Source organism: Notamacropus eugenii, chromosome 5 (genome assembly GCF_028372415.1).
Source record: "Notamacropus eugenii isolate mMacEug1 chromosome 5, mMacEug1.pri_v2, whole genome shotgun sequence".
Classification (NCBI taxonomy): domain Eukaryota; kingdom Metazoa; phylum Chordata; class Mammalia; order Diprotodontia; family Macropodidae; genus Notamacropus; species Notamacropus eugenii.
Genome location: NC_092876.1, coordinates 27,472,705 through 27,493,382, shown reverse-complemented (window position 1 = coordinate 27,493,382; position 20,678 = coordinate 27,472,705). Strand labels below are relative to the sequence as shown.

The following is a 20,678-nucleotide window of genomic DNA, read 5'->3' as shown; positions in this document are numbered from 1 at the left end:
TAAGGTCCAAATATCATCAATGATATTTTAGAAATGATATTGTTTCAGCTGTATCCTTAGATGTCTTTAGGATAACTTTGCTTAGTTGGGTATCTCACGGTTTTCCTGAGGTGGATTTTATTCTCCATTTTCTCCCTTCTTTATGAGATATGGCTCAAAATCAGGTAGCAGCCTTCTTCATAAGACTCAATGAACTTCCATTCCCAGCACAGCTGCCTTGTTGATATTCCTAAAACACATCTGCCCACGACACTCACTAGCTCAAGAATCTCTTGCTCTCAAGGCAGATTCTGTACAGATTCCTCTGCTTGGCATTTCAAGCCCTTCCCAGCCTGGTTTCAACCTACCTTTCCAGACTTATTTAATAGCCATAGTTTGGTCAAACTGGCCTGTTCTTCAAATAATATGTATCTCCTGCCTCTGTGTCTTTGCAAAGGCTGTTCCCCATGCCTTGAATGTCCTCTCTCCTCAAGTCCTCCTAGAATACCTAGGGTTTTTTCGGTTCTTGTGTCAGGCAGCTCCTACTGCTGGAGGGAGGGAGGGAGGGAGGGAAGAAGAAGGGAGGGGGGGAGGGGGAAGGAGGAAGGGAAGGAGAAAGGGGAAGGAGGAAGGGAGAGAGGGAAGAAGAAGGGAGGGAGGGGGAAGGAGGAAGGGAAGGAGAAAGGAAAGGGAGGGAGGAAGAAAGGGTGAGAAAGGAAAAGAGGAAGGAAGGGAGGGAAGAAAGGGATGGATGGAAAGAGAAAAGGAAGGAAGGTAGAATACCAATCTAACTATATAAACTATATAAGTACATAAAAGTGAGCTGCTACACGTGTTCCAGAGCCCAGCTTGCTGTCCCAGAGAGAACCCAAGGCCCAGAGACAAATTCACACATCTTTATTGGGAAGGGAAAGGGAGGCAAGGGGTTCAGACCCCACGCTTAAAGTCCAGGCCCAGCCCTGCTCCCTCTCTCCAGCCCTCCTGCAGCTCTCCCTAGGTGTGTGAGTGGGGACAGTGCCTGGGCTCTTTGTCCACCTACACCAGTGGGTTGAAGACAGGGCTGTACCCCCTCAGAAAAGGCCCAGGAAAGAAGGCCTGGCAGCCTAGGCACCGGCAGACATCTCCTTAGACAAAATCAATGGACCTGGGTCACCAGGCAAAGGGCTTGCACTGTCCATAATGGGGCCAGGCTGGGGAGCCTAGGTGTGGGTAAGTTTTCTCAGTAGACCACACAATGCCTTACATGGAGTAGGCACTTAAAAAATGTTGAGTTGATTTGCCTGTCCTGAGAGGGGTGATGATCCTGGATCGGGAGAAAAAGCTTCCTCCATTTTACAAGTAATATGGCTAAGGCTAGGGGTGCCTCACCATCTTGTGCTAAGGGGAGGATGGGCTGCTACTCTAGGCCAAGGGGAGAGGGATTGGTAGCCTGTGCTAGCACAGAGTGCCACCCAATCAGATTCCTGAACAGGTTAGACCTTCTGGAGACAACAGGCCTGCTCGGCAGCTTCTCCACCACGGAGTGACTTAGAGGAGGTGAGGACTCCCAGTTCAGTCCAGGTGGGGGATGGAATAAGATTGTTTAGGGCTGCTGCTGGGGACAACATCTGTTTTAGGGCAGCCTCACATCCAGAGCTTTGGATTCCCCTGAGGGATCCACCAAGTAAACGTGGGGCATGTGAGCCCCACCATCTGCAGAGTCTGGGAGAAAAGGAGGAGCCATCACTCCTGGCAGAGAACTGGGAGCTCCTCCATCACCCCAGTCCTGAGTGCTATGTGGCCTCAGGGCCTGGGGGGAGGAGGCCACCACCCCCAAAAGCCCCTTCTCGGTACTGATTGGGAAACATATTGCTGCCTACCAGGCTTGCAGTGCCCTCGTAGCCTGAGGCAGGGTACGAGTCCAGGGTTAGCAGCTCTGGGCTTTGGGGTTCTGGGGGGGCACCTCCATCAGTGCTGCCTCCCACAGTGGGCCCAGAGAACAGGTCCAGCATGGTGAAGAGGTGTGAAGACTGCTCATAGGGAAAGCCATAGTCATCCAGGGGATCAGGCCCACCCGGGGGCTCCAGGTCAGTCAGTGTCACAGGTGGCAAGAAATTGGGCTCAGGCATCAGAGAGGCTGGTGGGAGGAAAGGGAGAGCTAAAGGGGGGAGAGGCAGAGAAGAAAGAGAGTTAGCTGAGGTTAGGCCGGCAGGCAAGGAAAGCCAGCCAGACAATCCCCTAAGCCACCAAGGAGTGACAGAAACAAATTATCTTTAAAATCAGCAAAGCCCCCTCTCAATGGGGATGAGCCAAAACCTGGTAATTCTAAAATGATCCCTTCTAGCACATTACAGGAGATCAAAAGCAGATCATTGAAAAAGCACCAAATCCTTCCCCACAAAAGGAAGAATTTAAAAAGCAGCTAATGGGATTGTACAGTTTTGTTTTGTTTTAGTCAAGATCTGTGACCGTCTCATCTTAGCCTGGAAATCCCCTCTCCCAAGGCAGGCAAGCCCCTCCTCTGCAACTCTCCCTTAAGACGCTAAGCTCCCAAAGTGCAGGACAGGCATGGCCTTTCTTGAGATGCCCGGAACTTAGCACAGGGCGAGGCACATACTAGGCTCTTAATCAGCACTTGCTGACTTGACTTGGGGGGGGCTAGTCTACTTTATTTAGGTCGTTACTTATTCTGTCTGTTTCAAAAAGTTGTTTTTTCAAATGAGAATCCAAAAGAGCCTCCTGTTTTCTTGAAAGCTGTGTCTCAAAAAAAGTGTTTTTGGATCTTCATGACTATAGTTATTATGGGATGTAGAGGATGTATCCTGCTATTCTAGAGGATACTGATTATATCATAATAGAGGATACGTGATCATATATAATCATATTGATCATATCACATATTCTGGATAAGGATTTGTGATTATATCATACTAGGTGATATACCATCATATCACATATTATAACCATAATGATGAAATAGATGAGTATTGATTGTATCATGATTCTAATATTTGTCATCATATCATAATCACATGATAGCTGAGGATTATTGATTACATCATGATTGGCATAATATACTCGATAACCTATATATCATATATAATAATCGTGCTGATTAGATCTTAATATGTATGATATTAAATCATAATCATACAATATAGATGAGGACGGACTATCGTATTACAATTATAATAATATGTGAAACATCACCATGTCGAATTCTAATCATGGTGACCATATTACAGAGAAGCGTCGATTACATCACAATTATCTCATAATATGTTATACATCGTTATGTCATCAGTTATTAATCATGGTGATTATATCCTATTATAGATGAGGAATGATTACATTGTGATCGTAATAACATAATTATATTAACTATATTATATATTATATCATAATATATGTCATAATTATATCAATCATGTTGATGATATCCTATTATACAGGGACTGATTAATGATGATAATAATATATGTCACTATATCACATCTTAGTCGTACTGACAATAATCCATCATAGGTTATGTCATAATGTTATATAGATTATTATATCAATCATGTTGATCATATTATACATTATCGATGAAAATTATCATTATATCATGACGGTTTTAAATAAAAATAATATTGCTGCATCTCATATCGGCTCTAGGGCAGCGAGGCAAAGTGGAGGGGGCTGGACTGGCATCGGAAGACATGAATTGGAATCCTGCCTCAGACGGAATTCAGGCGACTTTGGGCGAGTCCATTGACCTCTCTATTTTTTCATCTAGAAAATGAGAGGAATAGCAGCGCCACCCTCGAAAGATTGTTGTGAGGATCAAATGAAAAGACGTGTAAAATGTGCCATCAACATGCATTCTATCACCGTCCACATTATTAGACTCAGCTAGATAGGAAGCTGGCTGCAGAGTCAAGAAGACCTGAGTTCAAGTTCTGCCCCATGGGAGCCGCTTGTCCCTCACTGCCCCCCACTTCCCACCATAGAGGAGCTGCCATTTGCATCGGAGGAGGGAGTTTCCGCACTAGAAGTTTCTCATGAGAATGATTACAGATCTGTGCCAAAAACTTCTAATATTGAGCTGTCATATCATACATGCTATATTGATTTATTATACATTCCCATATTACAGATTTGATACTTGACATATATCTTTAAGAAGCAGCGTAGAAGGGGGGCGTGAGGTAGCGGCATGAGCCCAGGGTCTGGGTTCAAACCCCACCTTTGCTACTTACTACCTCTGTGATCTTGGGGAAGTCCCTTCCCCTCTCTCAGCCTCAGTTTCCTCATCTGTAAAATGAGGGAGTTGGATGACCTCAAAGGCCCTCTGTTGAAGCCTAGAAGACCAAGCTAGTCTCTGACCCAAACTACCACATAGGGCAATATCGTTATATCAATATCAGCAGCTAGGTGGCGCAGTGGAGAGCATGTTGGGCCTGCAATCGCAAAGACCAGAGTTCAAATTTAGCCTAGGACATTTATTGCTGTGTGACCCTGAGCAAGTCACTGAATCTCTGTCTGGATTAGAGTCCTCATCTACAAAATGGGGATAAGAAGAGCACCTACAAGGCTGTTGTGAGAATCAGATACGAGTATGTGCGAAGTCTAAACAAACATCAAAGTGCTATGTAAGCACTAGACATTATTATTAAAACTAGCTCTAGATTCCCCTGGGAACAACCCCCCATCTTTTATAACACTGACATTCTTCTAGGGAGGGCATAGGGCTAGGAGGCAAGAAACACTCACGGTGCTGAGGGGCCACAGAGGGGCACATGGATAGGCCCAAGGAGTGTGTGGGGGGGGGCCAACGGACACGGCGGGGGAGGAGAACCATTATAAAGGAGGCTGATAGAAAGATACGACAAGAACACTCTCGGTGGTCAAGCACCAAGGAAGGTGGTCCCGTTCTGTGGTGGACATAACCTCATGGGGGGCAAGAGTGGTCTGAACTCAGCATTGTTGGTAAGATTGTCCACAGCCATTGAATTAACAGCCCCACTGGAGCACTGAAAGGATGCCAAGGCTTCCAGGGACAACTACAAACCCCTTTTGTTTGGCATCTAAGGCCTTTCCCAGTGTGGCTCCCCTCCTCCCTCTCCAGCCTGATTTCACATTCAGACACTTCACATACTAGATGTCCCAATCAGACTGGCTTACTTGCTGTCCCTTACACTAAACCAAGTCAAACAAGTATTTATTAAGCTCCTATTGTGTGCCCAAAATTGTACTAAGAAGTGGGGATACAAAAAGAGCAGTAAATAGTCTCTGCTCTCAGGGAGGGGAGAAGACAACATACAAAAAACTACTTTCCAAAAACCTCTCTGCTCTTTTATCACAAATTCTTAAATGGAGCCATCCCTTCTTATCAAGTTAGCCTGGTAACTAGGCTGGGGTGGCTGGTGCTTTGCCACAAAAGTTTGAAATGAGGAGGGCGCTGATAAGTGAAATCAGCACCTTCATTCAAGATGGAGACGTCCCTTCCTCATCTGGAGGGGGTGCCCTAGGTGAGCAACAAACCAGATACAGACAAGACAAATTGGAGGTGAGTGGAGTGGCGGGGGGGTTGGGGGGGACAGAAATTGCAGAAGGTCGGATTTCAGCTGAACCCAGAAGGAGGCATTCCAGGTGAAGCCACCAGCCATTCGTCCTCTACCTCTGTGTTTCCGCACACCTCCTACAAGTCCCAGTTTCCACCCAAGTGCCACCTTTGGCATGAAGGCTTTCCTGAGCCCCTCCTGCTACATTCCCTTTATTTCATTTGTATCACTTTTGTAGCTGAGGATATGGGTTCCCCCTTAGCCAGGCAGCTGATTCACTGTTGTCTTTGTATCTATTGAGTCTGACACATAGTATAAATAAATGAATGAAAGAAATAACAGTTACTAAGTGTTGGCTGGGTGTCCTAGTAGGTGCTACAATCAAGCTACTGGATCTGCATGTACAGGCAGCCTTGAAGAAAACTCTGGGTGAAAAATGTAGTAGAGAGCTTGTCTGAGTCGAGTCCCTACCTCCTGACTGAGTGACCCTGGGCCAGTCACCTGAGTCTGAATGAAATCCCAGCAACTTTCTAAGACAAGCAGAGGCAGAACAGAGGCTGATTCATGTAGGGGAAGGAAATTCCCTGCACTGATGAATCGCAGGGTCCTACAGGGACCTTAGAAATCATTTAGTCCAATCTCCTCATTTTACAGCTGAGGAAACTGAGGCCAGGGAAAGGCAAAGGATTTGCTATCTTAGCCAACGTCATCCAAGGCAAGCTACAGGCAGCTGGGTGGTACAGTGGGTAGAGCACCAGGCCTTGGGTCAAGAAAACTCATCTTCCTGGGTTCCAGTCTGGCCTCAAACACTTCGGAGCTGTGTGACCCTGAGCAAGTCACTTTACCCTGTTTGCTTCAGTTTCCTCTTTGCTAAAATGAGCTAGCGAAGGAAATGGAACCACTCTAGTATTTCTGCCAAGAAAAGCCCAAATGGTGTCACAGAGAGTCGGACGTGACTAGAAAAACACCTGAACGGCAGGAACCACAAGGTCATACACTTACAAGACAACTGGTGAGCTAGAAATAAAGGAAAAAAAAAGAATCACCTCTCTGGAGCCAGCTTAGGGCCAGGCCTGCCCAAATGGAGTTCAGACTAGCATTCAGACAGCAGCCACACGGTCCATCGCCAGGTGGGCACTCAAAGCCTTCCCAGCTCTGTAGGACTTTCCAGAGATCCTACCCCATCCCTGGAGAATCAAGGCTTACTTCCACCTGACTTCCACACTAGGATGAGGTGTCACACTAGGGTGCTACTATAAGACGTCAAATAATACTACATACTCATTTACTTAATCCTTTTTGAACAGCCTGGTCCCTGCTGGGCATCTCTGACTGTCCTCCTATCTACTGAACTGAAATCAGTATCACTTTCCTGGAATCTACCCCAGGCACTCACATACTGGCCCAGTTCTGCTCTCAGGATTCACACAGAACAAATCTCATCCTTCTTTCCCTGGACCATCTACAAGAATTTAACAATCTCTTGACTTGTCTTAATTATAAGAATGAGGAGGAGAATTTCCATTCTTGATGTGACTGGCTTTCATAACAAGGAATCTTAAAACAGAGGAGACGGACCTTTCTTGGGACTGAGATATCATTGGTTGCACACTCCTTGGGGTAGAGACCTAACTAGCAATTTCTGCACCTGGATCAGGGCAAGTAACCCCAAATACACCCATGGCCAACACAAGAAATGTTACCTCAAGGGCCTCTGGACTCAGCGAGCCCAGTGGGGCAGGGAGGGAAATAGTGTGAGATTAGTTAGGAAAGATCTACTCATGTCGGGTAATAGGGACTCCAGAAGGGGAAGGGAGCTCTCCACCCCTGTTTCCAATTTTAATTAAAGCACTAATCAGGTGACAATCAAAGATTGTCAGAGCCCCCTAAATTTCACAGCCACTGTGGCAAAGGACCAGCCATCCCACCATAGTTGCCATTCTAACGTGATAAGATGGGATCTTTTTAATTTAAGAACTGGTGGCAGAAGAGCTGAAAGACTGTACATAGCATTATGTGATATACCCCTTAGGGTTTTGCCCAAGAGATTTCAAAGGGTTCAGAAAATGCAGAGTTAGGGTTCCTGCCTTAGAATTCCATGGTGAAATTAAACCTAGGAGGGATGGGAGACCCTCGAGAATGAAATTCTGAAGACTCAAAGCAAACAATTCTGATAAGGAGGAAAAGAGGGAGCTGTCCAACAGTCCTGATGTGGTTGCATAATGAACTCGGGCTCAGCTTCGAGTTTAAAAAGACTTATACAGGGAATGGACGCAAAGGCAGATAACAGAATGAAAAAAGAAAGATGTGCCACGATCCTCTAAGCTCAGTGTCTGTAATTCTAAAGCGCTGAAGGGGCTGAGGCAAGCTAGCAAGGAAAGGAGGACAGAGGCTGGGCTGCTTTTCTTTTTTAAGCTACATTGAAGAAAGGAGAAGGATCAGGGTGTGTGGGCTGACTAAGAAAAAAAAATAAAAGAGAGACTCATGATGGAAAATGCTGTCCACATCCAGAAAAAGAACTATGGAATCAGAATGCAGGCTGAAACACACTATTTTCTCTCTTTTTTTTGTTTCTTCTTTCTTGTGGTTTTTCCCTTTGGTTCTAATTCTTCTTTACAAAATGACTAATGTGGAAATATGTTTAATATGATTGTACATGGAGAGCCTCTATCAGAGTGCACGCCATCTTGAGGAGGGGGGAGTAGAGGGAGGGGGAGAAGATTTAGAACTCAAAATCTTATAGAAATGAATGTTGAAAACGAAAAGCAAACCAATTACTTTAATTTTTAAAAAAGAGAGAAAAAAAGGTAGCAGGCAGAGCTACCAAGCTGAGTCTGTCACCTCTACAGGGGCTTGTGTTTTCTGTACCAAGAAGAATGATCTTTGGATTGGGAAGGATGGAATGAAAATGCCTAACAGGAGGCTGGTGCCCAAGACAAGTAGGGAAATGGGAAAACAAGCACTAGCCATCCTTGGGTACAACCGGTACATGCACAGATGCCAAGATACTGTCATTGAAAGATCACAGAGAATGGGAGAGGTACCAAAGCACTGGAGAAGGTGAAATACTGCCCAGAGGGCAGCTAGGAAACACCACATAGTGTGAGGTCTGGAGTGAGGAAGACTCTTCTTCCTGAGTTCAAATCCAACCTCAAATGCTTATGAGCTGTGTGACCGTGGGCAAGTCATTGAATCCTGTTTGCCTCAGTTTCCTCATCTGTCAAATGGCCTGGAGAAGGAAATGGCAAACCCCTCCAGAAGCTCTGCCAAGAAAACTCAGATGGGGTCATGAAGAGGACTGACAGGCCTGACAAGCAACAAAACAACAAAATGTTGCCCAGATCTGCAAAAATAAAAATAAAAAGAGAACAGAGCCAGCAAACCATAGGCCAGTGAGCTGGACTTCAACTCTGGTAAACACCTGAGAATATTATGAAAGGGGTGGTATGTGAACATATAGAAAAGGAAGCAGCAGTGAGAGCAAAGGACCAGCATGGCTTCATCAAGAACAGGTCGTACTGTTATATGAACCAACAGAAGGTAAAGATGGAAGAACTAGACTACCACATGACTACCACAAAGTAAAGAGAAAGGATACTAAGAGCAGCTAGGTGACCCAACGGATAGAGTCACGAGTCAGAGACCTGAGTTTGAATCCAGTCTCAGATGCTTGCTGGTTGTATGACCTAGGTCAGTCACTTGACCTCAAATGACATAATGTTTGTAAAACACTTAGCATGGTGTCTGGCACGTAGTAGGAGCTACCCTGTTTCCTTCCCTTCCCCTTCCTTCTCTTTTCTGGCTGGATAGCCCCAGTCCCCTCTGAGCTTTAGAATCCCTGATGCTTAGAGAAGCCTGGTGCACTTAAGTTTTCATTCAAAGTTATCAGCCTTTGCTTCCATCATGTCTCTGCAGCTTTTAGTGTCAGAGGGTTCTCTGGGGCCCTGAGGAGATCGGTGACTTTTCTGGAGTCATACAGCTTTTCAATATCACAAGCATATGCATATCCTAATATAAATTCTCTTGTCTCCTCCATTAGAATGTAAGTGCCTTTTGAGTAGGGACTGTCATCCATCATATATGTATCCCCATCACCTGGTATGTGACAAATGCTTGCTGATCAATAGATTCTAGTTTGTTTGTTGCTCCAAATGGATCGTTATAATTTTATCTAGCTCTGTTGGGTATCCCCTTGCTGGTCTGATTAGTATAGCACTAAACTTGTAAATTAATTTACGTGGTATCAACATTTTTATCATATTGACATGTCCCAATCATGTACACTGAACACTCCTCCAGTTATTTAAGTTGTTCTCTATCTCCTTAAATAGCACTTTGTTAATATACTTCTAGAGAGGTTGAAAGTCCTTTGGTGGATTGACTCCTAGGTATATATATTGCATTTTATGATTATTTTGAATGGCTCTTCCTTTGCTAGGGCTGTCTTCTCCTCCTTCCATCTACGCTATATATCTTGTATGTACCTAGTTTTGTACTCCTCCTATTAGAACCTCTTGAGGGACAGGGATCGTGTCTCTGCAGCTGTTGGCATGGTGCCCCATATAAGCACTTACTAAATGCTTGCTACCTTGCCATGTTTGCCCCCTGGATTTTGTCACTCTTACCTGGCAATGCTGTCAAAGTTGGTTATTTTGTATTCTACTACTGTCCTGAAGCTAGCCATTGTCTCATTTAGTTTGGGATTGGCATTAGTGTGCTGTAAATGACTAAAAGCTGGAGGCTAGCCTCTTCTCCCTCTCTGTGCCTCAGTTTCCTCCTCTGTTGAATGGAACTGATAAACCTGAGATAGGTGAGGTGTAGAATATGCTTTGCAAAGGCCAAGGGAGGTTGTCATGACTGGCAGGGGCAGGGGAGGGTGTCCCTTTGGTCCTAGCCTCACCCTGGAGGGGTTAAGGGCTCTAGCTGTCCACTGTTCCCCTCCCCTCCATCCCTCAGACTCACCGGCACTAGATGTGGGGCTGAAATGATCCAAATAGCCCAGCTTCTTTTTTCGACGTTTGCTCTCGATGCCATGGGGGTCTGTGGGAAGAATCAGCACCGCCATCACCAATCATGATCGTAACAGCAGTTGCAGCAACAGCAGCAGCTCCCATTCATTGGGGACTTTGCCACTTAGAAAGCTCTTTTCTCCCAGAACCCCACAAATAAGGCCATGGGACTACTATTAATTCCAGCTGACAGAGAAGGAAACTGAGGCTCAGCATCCTGAAGCGCCCCCCCCCCCCAAGCTTTCCAGTTCTCTGGCCCTTTAAGGCTGAGAAGGCAACTCTCCTCCCAACCATCCCAGGAGATAGGCAGCAAAAGTATGACTAGCCCCAGGAGACCTGGGTTCGAATTGCTGCTCTGCTGTTTATAAGCTAGGGAACCTCAGGCAAGCTTTCCCCTCTGGGCTCCAATGTCCCTGGTGTGGAAAATGCAGCAGGTGGACCGGCTCTTGTCTAAGAGCCCTTCTATTCTGAATTCCCTCATGTGCTTGTTCTACTTCACAAATGAGGAAACAGAGGCTCAAAGAGGCACTAAGCACAACATTCTGCACACAAGTTGACTTTTAGTGTCTGTTGAGAGGAAATGAACTTCCCAGCAGCCACAACTGCCTCCAGGTGGAATGGACACACTTAGGCTGGAGTGAGCTCTCTATAACTGGAAGGTTCCAAGTTGAAAGCTGCCCAATCTAAATGGGACTGGAATGGGGTTCCCTGACTCTAAGTTCATACAGCTTTCTACTCCATGACACTACCATCCTTACTCCTTTCTACAGAGTCCAAGACCTGACATGAGGAATTCCAGATAAGGGGTGGAGGGCCCAACCCAAAATGTGTGTGTGTGTGTATCTGTCTGTCTGTCTGAGCAAGAGGCCCAGAGAAACCACCCCTTCTCGGGGGAAGGGATGGCTTTTTTGTGGCAGAAAAATGGAGGGAGGGAAGAGGCCATGAGAGGGGTGGTGGAGAAGAGGTGGGCTCCCCACCTGAGCTTCTTAGCTCTTCCAGGACATCTGGCATGCCTCGTTTTCTCTTCTTGTCCACACCATAGCTGTCTGCAGGAGGAAGAGACAAAGCTAGGAGTTTTAGGGGTTGGAGCAGGATGTAGGGCTGGGGTGGGTACAATCTGGCAGCCCCAAAAAACTAAGGTGAGGGTAAGCTAAATGAATCCAACAATGATGTTCAGAAACATGGTACGAGGGTCATCTCTTCTGATTAGGTCCTACTTGGAATCTGGGATGGGATGTGCCATATGAATCACATAATCACAGAATCTGAGAATTAGGAGGGACCTCTCAAAGAAAGAGGGGTCAGAAAATCAGTGGAAGAAAGTAGGGCTGCTTTGCCTGGAGGAGACTAAAGAGCTGGGGCCACAACAGCTCCTTCAAGTATATGAGGGGAAGTCTTCTAGAAAGGTTAGAAGAGCTTGGGATGTGAGCGGGGCAGCTGTCCACTCTAACATTCCGTGGTTCTGCCACAGGCTGAAGCTTGTCATCCAGGCTGAGAGTGATCGGAATGGGGAGAGGCAGTCCCCCACAGATCATGGGACAGGAGGACGGGCTGAGGAACTGGAGGTGATGAGCCAGAAGAAGGGAAGGGGAGGAGGGGCAGACACAGCCTGCATCCTCCTCTGTTTGAAGGGTCATCATGCCATGCAGAAGGGGAATTAGTTTTGTTCTCCTTGGCCCCAGAAGGGAGAACCTAGGAGTCAGGGTGGGGGGAAGTTACAGGAAGGCAGATTTTAACTCATTGAAGGCTGAGATTCAGAGGATATGTGACCTAGGTGATGGGGAGCTGGCCTTAGGGCTAGAAACATCCTGGTTGTATGATCTTAATGACTGCCCATCATTCCCATGTTGTAGGCAACACTCTAAGACTAGACCTTACAGAGACGTAGTGCCAAGCCCTGTGCCCTGGGAACAAGCTGGAACTTAGTAAGTGTCTGCTTAAAGGAAATGAGCCTTCAAATACAGGCTGCCTTAGGAAGAAGTGAGCTCCCCATCACTGTAAGGTTCCAAAGAGAGGACTAATGAGCACTGTTGATTCAATAGAGGGGATTTTTACTAGGGAGGAGCGGGATAATTGGTAACCACCTCTGAGGTTCCAGAGGTCTCAGCCAAGGAAGGGAGGCAGAGGCAGGTAGAAAGCCTAGGGAGGAGCTGAAGGCTAGAGGGGGCAAGGTCAGGTTGAGGATGGGGATGGAGTTACCGTGGTCAAGGGGAAGATACGTGAAGGGCAGGGGCTCACTGCACACGCCATCTGTAAGTCGCTGTAAGAATACATTGACGGTGACTGGCTCAGGGATAGACAAGTCCTCGTAGGGTGGAGTCTTGAACACTATGGCAATCTGCCTATGCACATCTGCCTGGGAGAAGTCAGCCCGGCCTTCCCAGGAGGCTGTGCTGAACACCACAGAGATGTCCTCTGGTGGAGAGGGAGGAAAAGTGATGGAGAGGAAAGGTGGGCCAGGAGCAGCCTTCCCCTCCTCTAGAACCTCTCCCTGGGGCTCTAGCTAAGTGGGCCACCCCCAACTCCAGCCCCATCCCCTGATGGCTCATCAAACTCAGTCATCCTGTTCTGCTCCTTGCTCTGGCTTTGCCACTGACTCAACCACGTGGCTTTGGACACTTTGCCCTTGCTTGCTCTCAGTTTCCTCAACTCAAAAGAGGAGGGAGTTGGACTAGATGCTCTCCAAGGTTCCTTCCCACGCTGGGATTCTGTGATTCTAAAGATGCTTCCAACTCCAGAATTGTATGTCTAAGGTCCCTTCCAACTCTAGAGTTCCATGATTATAAGATCTTGTCCAGTTCCAGAATTGTTTAATTCTAAGGTTCCTTCCCACTCTAGAATTCTGTAAGTCTAAAACTACTTCCAACTCTAGAATTCCATGATTCCAAGGTCTCCGTCAACTCTGTTTTTAGAGTTGGAAAGAAACCTTAGAATCAAAGAATTCTAGAGCTGACAGAGACCTTAGACTCATTCTAAAGTAGAAAGGAACTTTAGACATACAGTTCTGGAGTTGGAAATGTATTTATACTCACAGAATTCTAGAGTGGAAAAGGAGCAACTCTATCAATTCTATGAGCCTACTTCCCACTCTAGAGTTCTATGAGTTGAAAAATACTTCCAACTCTAGAATTCCATGAGTCGAAAAATACTTCCAACTCTAGAATTCCATGATTCTAAGGTCTCTGTCAACTCTAGCATTCTATTAGCCTAATCTACTTTTCCACTCTAGAATTCTGTGAGTCTAAACACCCTTTCAACTCCAGAACTGTATGTCTAAGATCTCTTCCCACTTTAGAATGAGTCTAAGGTCTCTGACAACTCTAGAATTCTTTGATTCTAAGGTTTCTTTCCACCTCTAAAATTCCATGATTCTAAGGTCTAGATCAACTCTAAAATTCTATCAGCCTTCTTCCCACTCTAGAATTCTGTGTCTAACATTCTGAATTTTAAGGTTCCCTCCCACCATGCCCTTCTCTAGCAGCTCCTCATCCACCTTCTTGCCCCAGGTGCCGGCCTCTCTGTCTCGCCTCTGCTCAACCCTCCTACTCTGGGGACTCCCGCCCCCTCACCTTTCTGCACCTTGTCACACAGCAGGTACAATTCCTCTCCTCCTGTGCAAGGACCACTCTCCTTGTTGATTCGGCAGATTCTCAGCTCTGATGTGTTTGTTGACTCTGGAGGGAGGAAAAAGGAGAGAGGAAGCCAATGAATTTAGGGACCAAGCTTCTGTCCAGTGCCTCTATCCAAGAAGAGGAAGAGGGACCTGGGCCCCTTCCTCTGAGATACCATAGGGCTGAATCCCACCTGGGACCTAAGAGTAAGACTACCAATTCTCATTTAATTAATAATAGCTAGCATTTATGTAGCACTTCAAGGTTAACAAAACATTTTCCAAATATTACCTCACTTGATCCTCACAACAACACTAGGAAAGAGGTATTATATTCTCCCCATTTTACAGTTGAGGAGACTGAGGAAAACAGAGATTAAGTGACTTGTCCAGGATCACACAGGTAGTAAGTGTCTGAGACCGGATTTGAACTGAGGTCTTCCTGACTTCAGGCCCAGTATAAATCGTGCACCACCTGGAGGCCTCAGAACTAGGTGTCTTACAATGGGCGAGATAATAAATCTCTCTGGACCTATTAATCCCCACTTTTCTATAAAATTAGAGTCACTGAGATTGCTTCCAGCTCTGACATCCCCTGTTCTAAGACCCTCCCAGTTCTGACATCCCCTGTTCTAAGGCCCCTTCCAGCCCTGACATTCCCTGTTCTAAGGCCCCTTCCAGCTCTGACATTCCCTGTTCTAAGGCCCCTCTCAGCCCTGATATCCCCTATTCTAAAGCCCTCCCAGTTCTGCCATTCCCTGTTCTAAGGGCCCTCCCAGCTCTGACATTCCCTCTTCTCAAGCTTTTTCATAAACAACCCCCTCTCCAATCCCTAAAGGGCTTCACTCACTCTTGTCATAAACAGGGTCAGAGAGTACTGGCTCCAGCCTCCTGAGCTGGCCTTGGGCATCCCGGTAAGAGGCCAGGAAGCAGATCCTCACAACATTCATGTCCACTTCCTGATGGTTCTTGAGGGAACCAGCTGGGGCGTGGGGAAGAAAGGCATGAAGGGGAGATTCCTGTGTCCCCAACCCCACTTCCCTGACAGGGGAGAATATGATGAGAGGGAGGGAAGAAGGAAAGAAATCTGGAGGCTGAGGGGCCAACAGGGGGAAGCCGGGCTGGGGGCTGGGATGCAGGGGCTGAGAGGGGTTGGGGGAGGACCCCCTCACCATTGTAGGGGTCGATTCCGAGCTGAATCTTCCTTTCAATGGCAGCTTCAATCTCCCGCTTGCGGACACATTGAATCCCCAAATTGTTGAAGCTCCATTTTGGGGGGCGGGGTTGGGAAGAGAGAGACAAGTCACTATCTATCTATCCTCTTTCCTATCTTGCTCCGCGCTCTCCCCTGTTCTTCTGTATTTCCTGGGGGAGAGGGCTCCTGATTTTCCCTCATCTCTTTGGATAGCAGGGCACCTTCTCTCCTCTCTTGCCTTCAAAGGGGGCCAAGTACCAGGACTTGTATAGTGTGGTCAGATTTAGGGATGGGACCATAGCCAACAGTGGGGTCTCAGACCAAGATTCCACATGGCCCTGTATGGAGAAAGAGGCCCTGAATTGAAGAATCCCAGGCCTGGTCACTAACTGTATCTGTGAGCAAGTCCCTTCCCTTCTGTAGCTGTCCAATGAAATGGGGAGGGGCTAGATGCAATGATCTAGAATGATTCTTCTACCTGGAATGGTCTACTCTGAACCTGACACCCTCAGACCCTCCCGTCCCTGAGCTGAGAAGCAGACTCACACCCTAGAGTAGCACAGGGTTGGAGGGCCTAGTGTCTCAAGTTCTAAGTGATTTTAACAATGAATGACTGAATGAACAAATCAAGACACCTACTGTGCGCCTACTATGTGCTTGGCATCTGAGTTTGTTTAATCATTTGTAACTGAGTGGCTCTGCTCTGGACAAACAAACAGAGAAAAGCCCTGCCTTCAGGAAGCTCCCACTGATGGGGGAGACAAGCCCTAGAGAGGAGGGCTGACAGGCAGGGAAGCCTGAGCCCTAGCAGAATCGATGGAGATGGCTGTTCCAGCAATGTCAACGTGGATCCTAACACTGAAGAGCACACTGATGTCAGGAAGACAAAAGTGATCGTTTCTATTTGCTTCTAAGTGTCAAAGGTCGTCACCTCCAGGAGGAAGCACAGAGTCTTGTTTGATGCTCGAGTCTGTCAAATGAGGAGGCTGAATTTCTAAGTCCACTTCCAGCTCACTACCTGATCCTGTGAAGTGCATTCTCCCCCACTCACCACACACACGTACACGCGCGCACACACACACACACGTGACACCTGGGGCCAAAGCCCTGCCTGCCCAGGGCTAGGGCCAGCTCTGTGGTGCTGGGAGTTTTGCTCTTCTAAAATTTGGAAGGCTCAACGGGAATCACAGTGGGTACCTGTGTCGGGGGCTGATGTGAGGCCGCAGCCGGACCCGGCAGACGCCATCGGCACAGTCTTTGCCCACGAGGCCATGGGGGTGAACGCGGTGGGGCCAGTCCTTCCACACCAGGCAGGCCGTGACCTCCACCTCCCGGATGCCCCCGCAGTCCCGGAGCTGTAGAAGCAGAGGGTGATGTAAAGGACTCTGCTGCCCGCCTTTTCCGCAAGTTCCCAACACCCAGCCCCCCTAGCACCCACCTCGATGGCGGGCAAGGTCTTGCTGGCCTCTGTGCTACTTTCTCCGAGGATGCTGCCAGCTGAGCGGCCCTCACACTCATAGCGGAAGCGCATCCCCCGCTGCTTGGGCTGCTCTGTGATAACCAGGTGGGGCCGGGGGCCGGGCCAGGCTGGTGGGAGCGGGGGTGGGGGGGGTAGGCACCCCACGGTCACAGTGCTCAAAGAGGCGGGTCCCCGAGGGACCAGCCGGAGGCCCCCCTCCCCGGAAGAGGCCCGCTCGAGACGAAAGCCATTTTCTTTGATGTATTCATCAATGATGTCTGGGGTCAGGTAACAGTGGCCAGTCAGTCATTCACCGCCTTCTCCCCCAAACTCCCAAGTGTCATCTCCATGCCCTCTCCCTCTTTTACTGTCTCTCCTGAGGTCAGTGCCTGCTTCTCCCAGAGGCCCCCACCAATCCTCCCCTGGGGCCCCCCTACACTTACCCAATTCATCTGTAGGGGAAACAGAGAGAGAGAGAGATCAGAGTCCTGGGATCACTAGGAAGTGCTCCCCAGTCCCACCCCTGGACCTCCCAGCAGATGATGTAATGGTAAAGCTAGAAGGACCCCCCCCCCCCCATTCTATGGATGGGGTAGTCAAGGCCTATAAAAATAACTTGTATTAAATGCTTCATGTTTGGCACTTTGTGATCCCACGGGATCTCAGTGCCCCTGGGAGGGGATCCTTTGAGAAGCTAGGGAGCAGATGCTCAGAGCCAGGGAGCTGTGCTCATGGGCATGCAGCTGGTACATGGTAGAGACAAGATCTCTCCTGACTTTGTTCCAAGTTTTTTCCACTCCATGGCACAGGCCCTTATTGGCCCTGCTCACCCTTCTCCCCCAATTTAATTCCATCATCTTCATCCCAGACCCTCCCTCTTCCCATTCGCCACTCCTTCAACCCCATGTACACTTTAGGTGTCTTCCAAACCATTTAACAGATGAGAAAACTGAGGCTCAAAGTGATAAAGTAACTTGCCCAAGGTCTGGGGGTTAGAACTGAACCCAGGTCCTCAGCCTCGGAGAGGGAAACTAGAGCCCAACAAGGTGTCAAGGTCATACAACTGCTTTAGAGGTCAGCTTATACAATCCCCTCATTTGATAATTAAGGAAACTGAGGCCCAAACTGGGGAAAAGGACTTGTCTAAGTCAATAAATTGAGACAGCAGTAAACCTCAAATCTCCTAACACCCAAGGCTTGGGCCACCATCCTCATTTTGAGAAATGAGGGTCAGTCCTCAAATTCCCCATCCTCAGCTGCCAAGGCCCTAGGCCTAAGGGAGTCTTTAGAGACCCTCAAGGACTTTCCTCCTCCTAGCCCTCTTTCCCCTGTTCTGTTCTCTCATCCTTCTGCAGTCCTTGGATTCCTCTGGCCTTCTTCCTTTCCTCAGGTATCTCTGCCCTTTGGGGCCCCACCCATCCATGGACACTGCCCCTTCCCTGCTCTGGGAACCCTCCATGATTCCTGGACCATGCAAGGGAATGAGCCAGATTATGAAGGGAGAGATAGAAAGGTAGAAAACGAAAGCAGAATGGAGGGGTATAGGAGGAGGAAAGGAGCCATTGAGACCAGAGTTCTCATCCTACCATCCTACCGTGCCTAGTCCCAGTCTCTTCCCAAGCCTGGAGAGGCGCTGGGAGTCAAAATAGTATAGAGAATGAAAGAGTTGGAAGGGACTCTGGATTCCATACAGTCCAGGCCCCTCATTTTAGAGATGGGGAAACAGATAATCTGTAGCCCTGGAGAGGGAGAGGTTGAAGGCCATCCAGATGGAGGTTAGATGGTAACCCAGTTCTCCAAACCAGGCCAGGCTGCTCCCTCCCCACAGAAGGGACTTTGGGCAGGGCAGGATCATTGAAGGGGAATCCCAGTTCTTCTCCTCCACCTCCCCGATGGCCCAGTGGCTACCTACAGGTACCTGCCCAGGGCCACAGCACTTCCTGGTTCTGCAGTGACCTTTCCCCTCCCCCCACTCAGTCTGAGGCCAGAGAACTGTGTTTCCCTTCAGTCAAAAGACTGAGGAGGTAAATTCATTGCACTGTAACGAAAAATGAAACCTCAGAAGGTCAGGGCTGGGAGGGAATTTAGAACATGAAATGTCAGAGCTGGCACAGACCAGCAAAGCTGGAGGATGTCAGAGCTGAGGGAGCGGGTTATGGTACAGGGGAAAAGACTTGGTTCTGAATCAATGGGTCTGAGTTCAGATCCCAGGTCAGTCACTAACTACTTGTGTGGGCTTGGGTAACTCACTTGTCTTTCTTAGCCTCCAGCTTCCTGTTCGATTAAAGCCAGCCTCTAAAGACCCTTCTCACAGTAAGCCTGGGGGGCTCTGAAGCCCAGTATCAGAGAGATCATTTTACAGATGAGGAAACTGAGGTGCAAAGGAGTGCTCCAGGAGTCTGAGTCAACAAGCATTTACTGAGCACCTGTGGAGGTGTGCCAGACACAGGACCAAGTGTCAAAGCAGGGGGAAGAAGCGGGTTGTACCCACCTGTGGTGCGAGAGGTGGGCAGAGTCAAGGCTGGGAGCTCAGTGGGTCCTAGGAAGGAGCAGATTCATGGAACATTCTACCTGGCCCTCCTTCCCGCTATTCCCCCAAGGCCTTTTTCTTCTTTCCCAGAGGGCAGTGATCCTTCTACTTGGGGCCCTTTCCTTCTCCCTCATTGCCTGGGTGCTCCCCCCTCCCTGATCTCTGCTGCACTGTGGGGAGGGCATCCCCTTTCTCCCTCTCTCACCCCCTCTTCCAGCTCGGCCATCTCCTTTCCCTGTCCCTCCCTGCTCCCCCTGCCCCCATCCCTGTCCCTGCCCCATAAGAGGAGGTGATTCCTTTTCCTCCCCAGCTCCTCTGCCTCCCCTGGGAGGTCCCCCTTTTCCTCCTCGGCTTCTCCACTTCTGTTCCTCGATCCTCCTTCTCTGTCCTGAGAGGGTCCCTTTCTTGTCTCCCCTGCTTTCCCACTTGTGTCCCTGTCTCTTTACTGCCCTGCTCCCTCCTCTCCATCTCTGCTTCCTTGGGGACCCCTTTCCCTTCCTGGCCCCTCCCCCAGCCCTACCACTCTGTCCCCCACTTGGGCCCCCTCCCCGGCCCTCCCGCTCTGACCCCTACTGTTACCCCCTGCGCTCTGCCCCACTCGTGCCCCCTCCCCCGACGCTCCCGATCTCTGCCCCCCGCTGGGCCCCTCTCGGTCTCCGTCCCACTGTCGCGGGCGGGGGAAGCTCACCCATGGCGGCCAGCACGGAGGCGGCGGCCGCGGCAGGGGCGGCGGGGGCCGGGCGGGCCGGACGGCCGCTCCTCCGCATGGCAGGGGCCCGGGGCCCGGGGCGCGGCGCGCTCTGAGCCGGGCAGGCTCCCCGCGGGCCGCAACAGAGCCGAGCCGGAGCAGGAGCCCGGGCCTGGCCGGACCGCGGGGGGGCGGGGGAGGCGGCGGAGGCTGGGGGCGGGGCCGCGGAATTCCCCGGCGCCGCGGAGCCCGCCGCCCCTATTGGCCCAGCCCGGCCCGTGACGTCACGGCGGGTGGAGCGGGGAAACCCCCGCGCGCCACGTGACCTAGGGCCAGCCGCCTGGGCCGGGGGCGGGGCCGGCCGGGAAGAAGGGGCGGGGCCTGGCCCAGGGGATCCCGGCTGTGGCCGGGCCAAGCCCCTCACTTAGGGGGGCATTCGAATCTAGGACTCAGGATTCCCAAGCCTGAGCCCTTCTTCCTCCACCCTTGTTTGAGGAAAGGGTCCAACAGGGTCTCGAGGGAGAAGTGCGAGGCAGCAAGGGCCCCCAAAAGACGGGCCAGGAGGAGGCCTGGGAGTCTTGGGGGGCAGTCTGCAAACAGGTCTGGATGGGTCTGGGGGAGCAGGGACTGGGGCGGCCACAGCCCTTCCAAGAGAGAGGAAAGGGGGGAGGGCACTGGGGAGC

General features: G+C 49.4%; 1 protein-coding gene across 1 annotated transcript; it reads right to left on the bottom strand.

The window, feature by feature from the left end:
• Positions 1-859: 859 nt before the first annotated feature.
• Positions 860-20,146, bottom strand: RELB (RELB proto-oncogene, NF-kB subunit). Its single transcript, XM_072608009.1, has 12 exons — positions 19,996-20,146; positions 19,269-19,316; positions 17,221-17,229; positions 16,757-17,055; positions 16,516-16,673; positions 15,296-15,387; positions 14,974-15,105; positions 14,083-14,187; positions 12,713-12,928; positions 11,491-11,559; positions 10,467-10,544; positions 860-2,116 (listed from the first exon to the last, which is right to left on the bottom strand). Exons 1-12 carry the CDS (start codon positions 20,072-20,074, stop codon positions 1,752-1,754), a joined length of 1,650 nt encoding a protein of 549 aa, XP_072464110.1. The 5' UTR covers positions 20,075-20,146; the 3' UTR covers positions 860-1,751.
• Between the last annotated feature and the right edge of the window lie 532 nt (positions 20,147-20,678).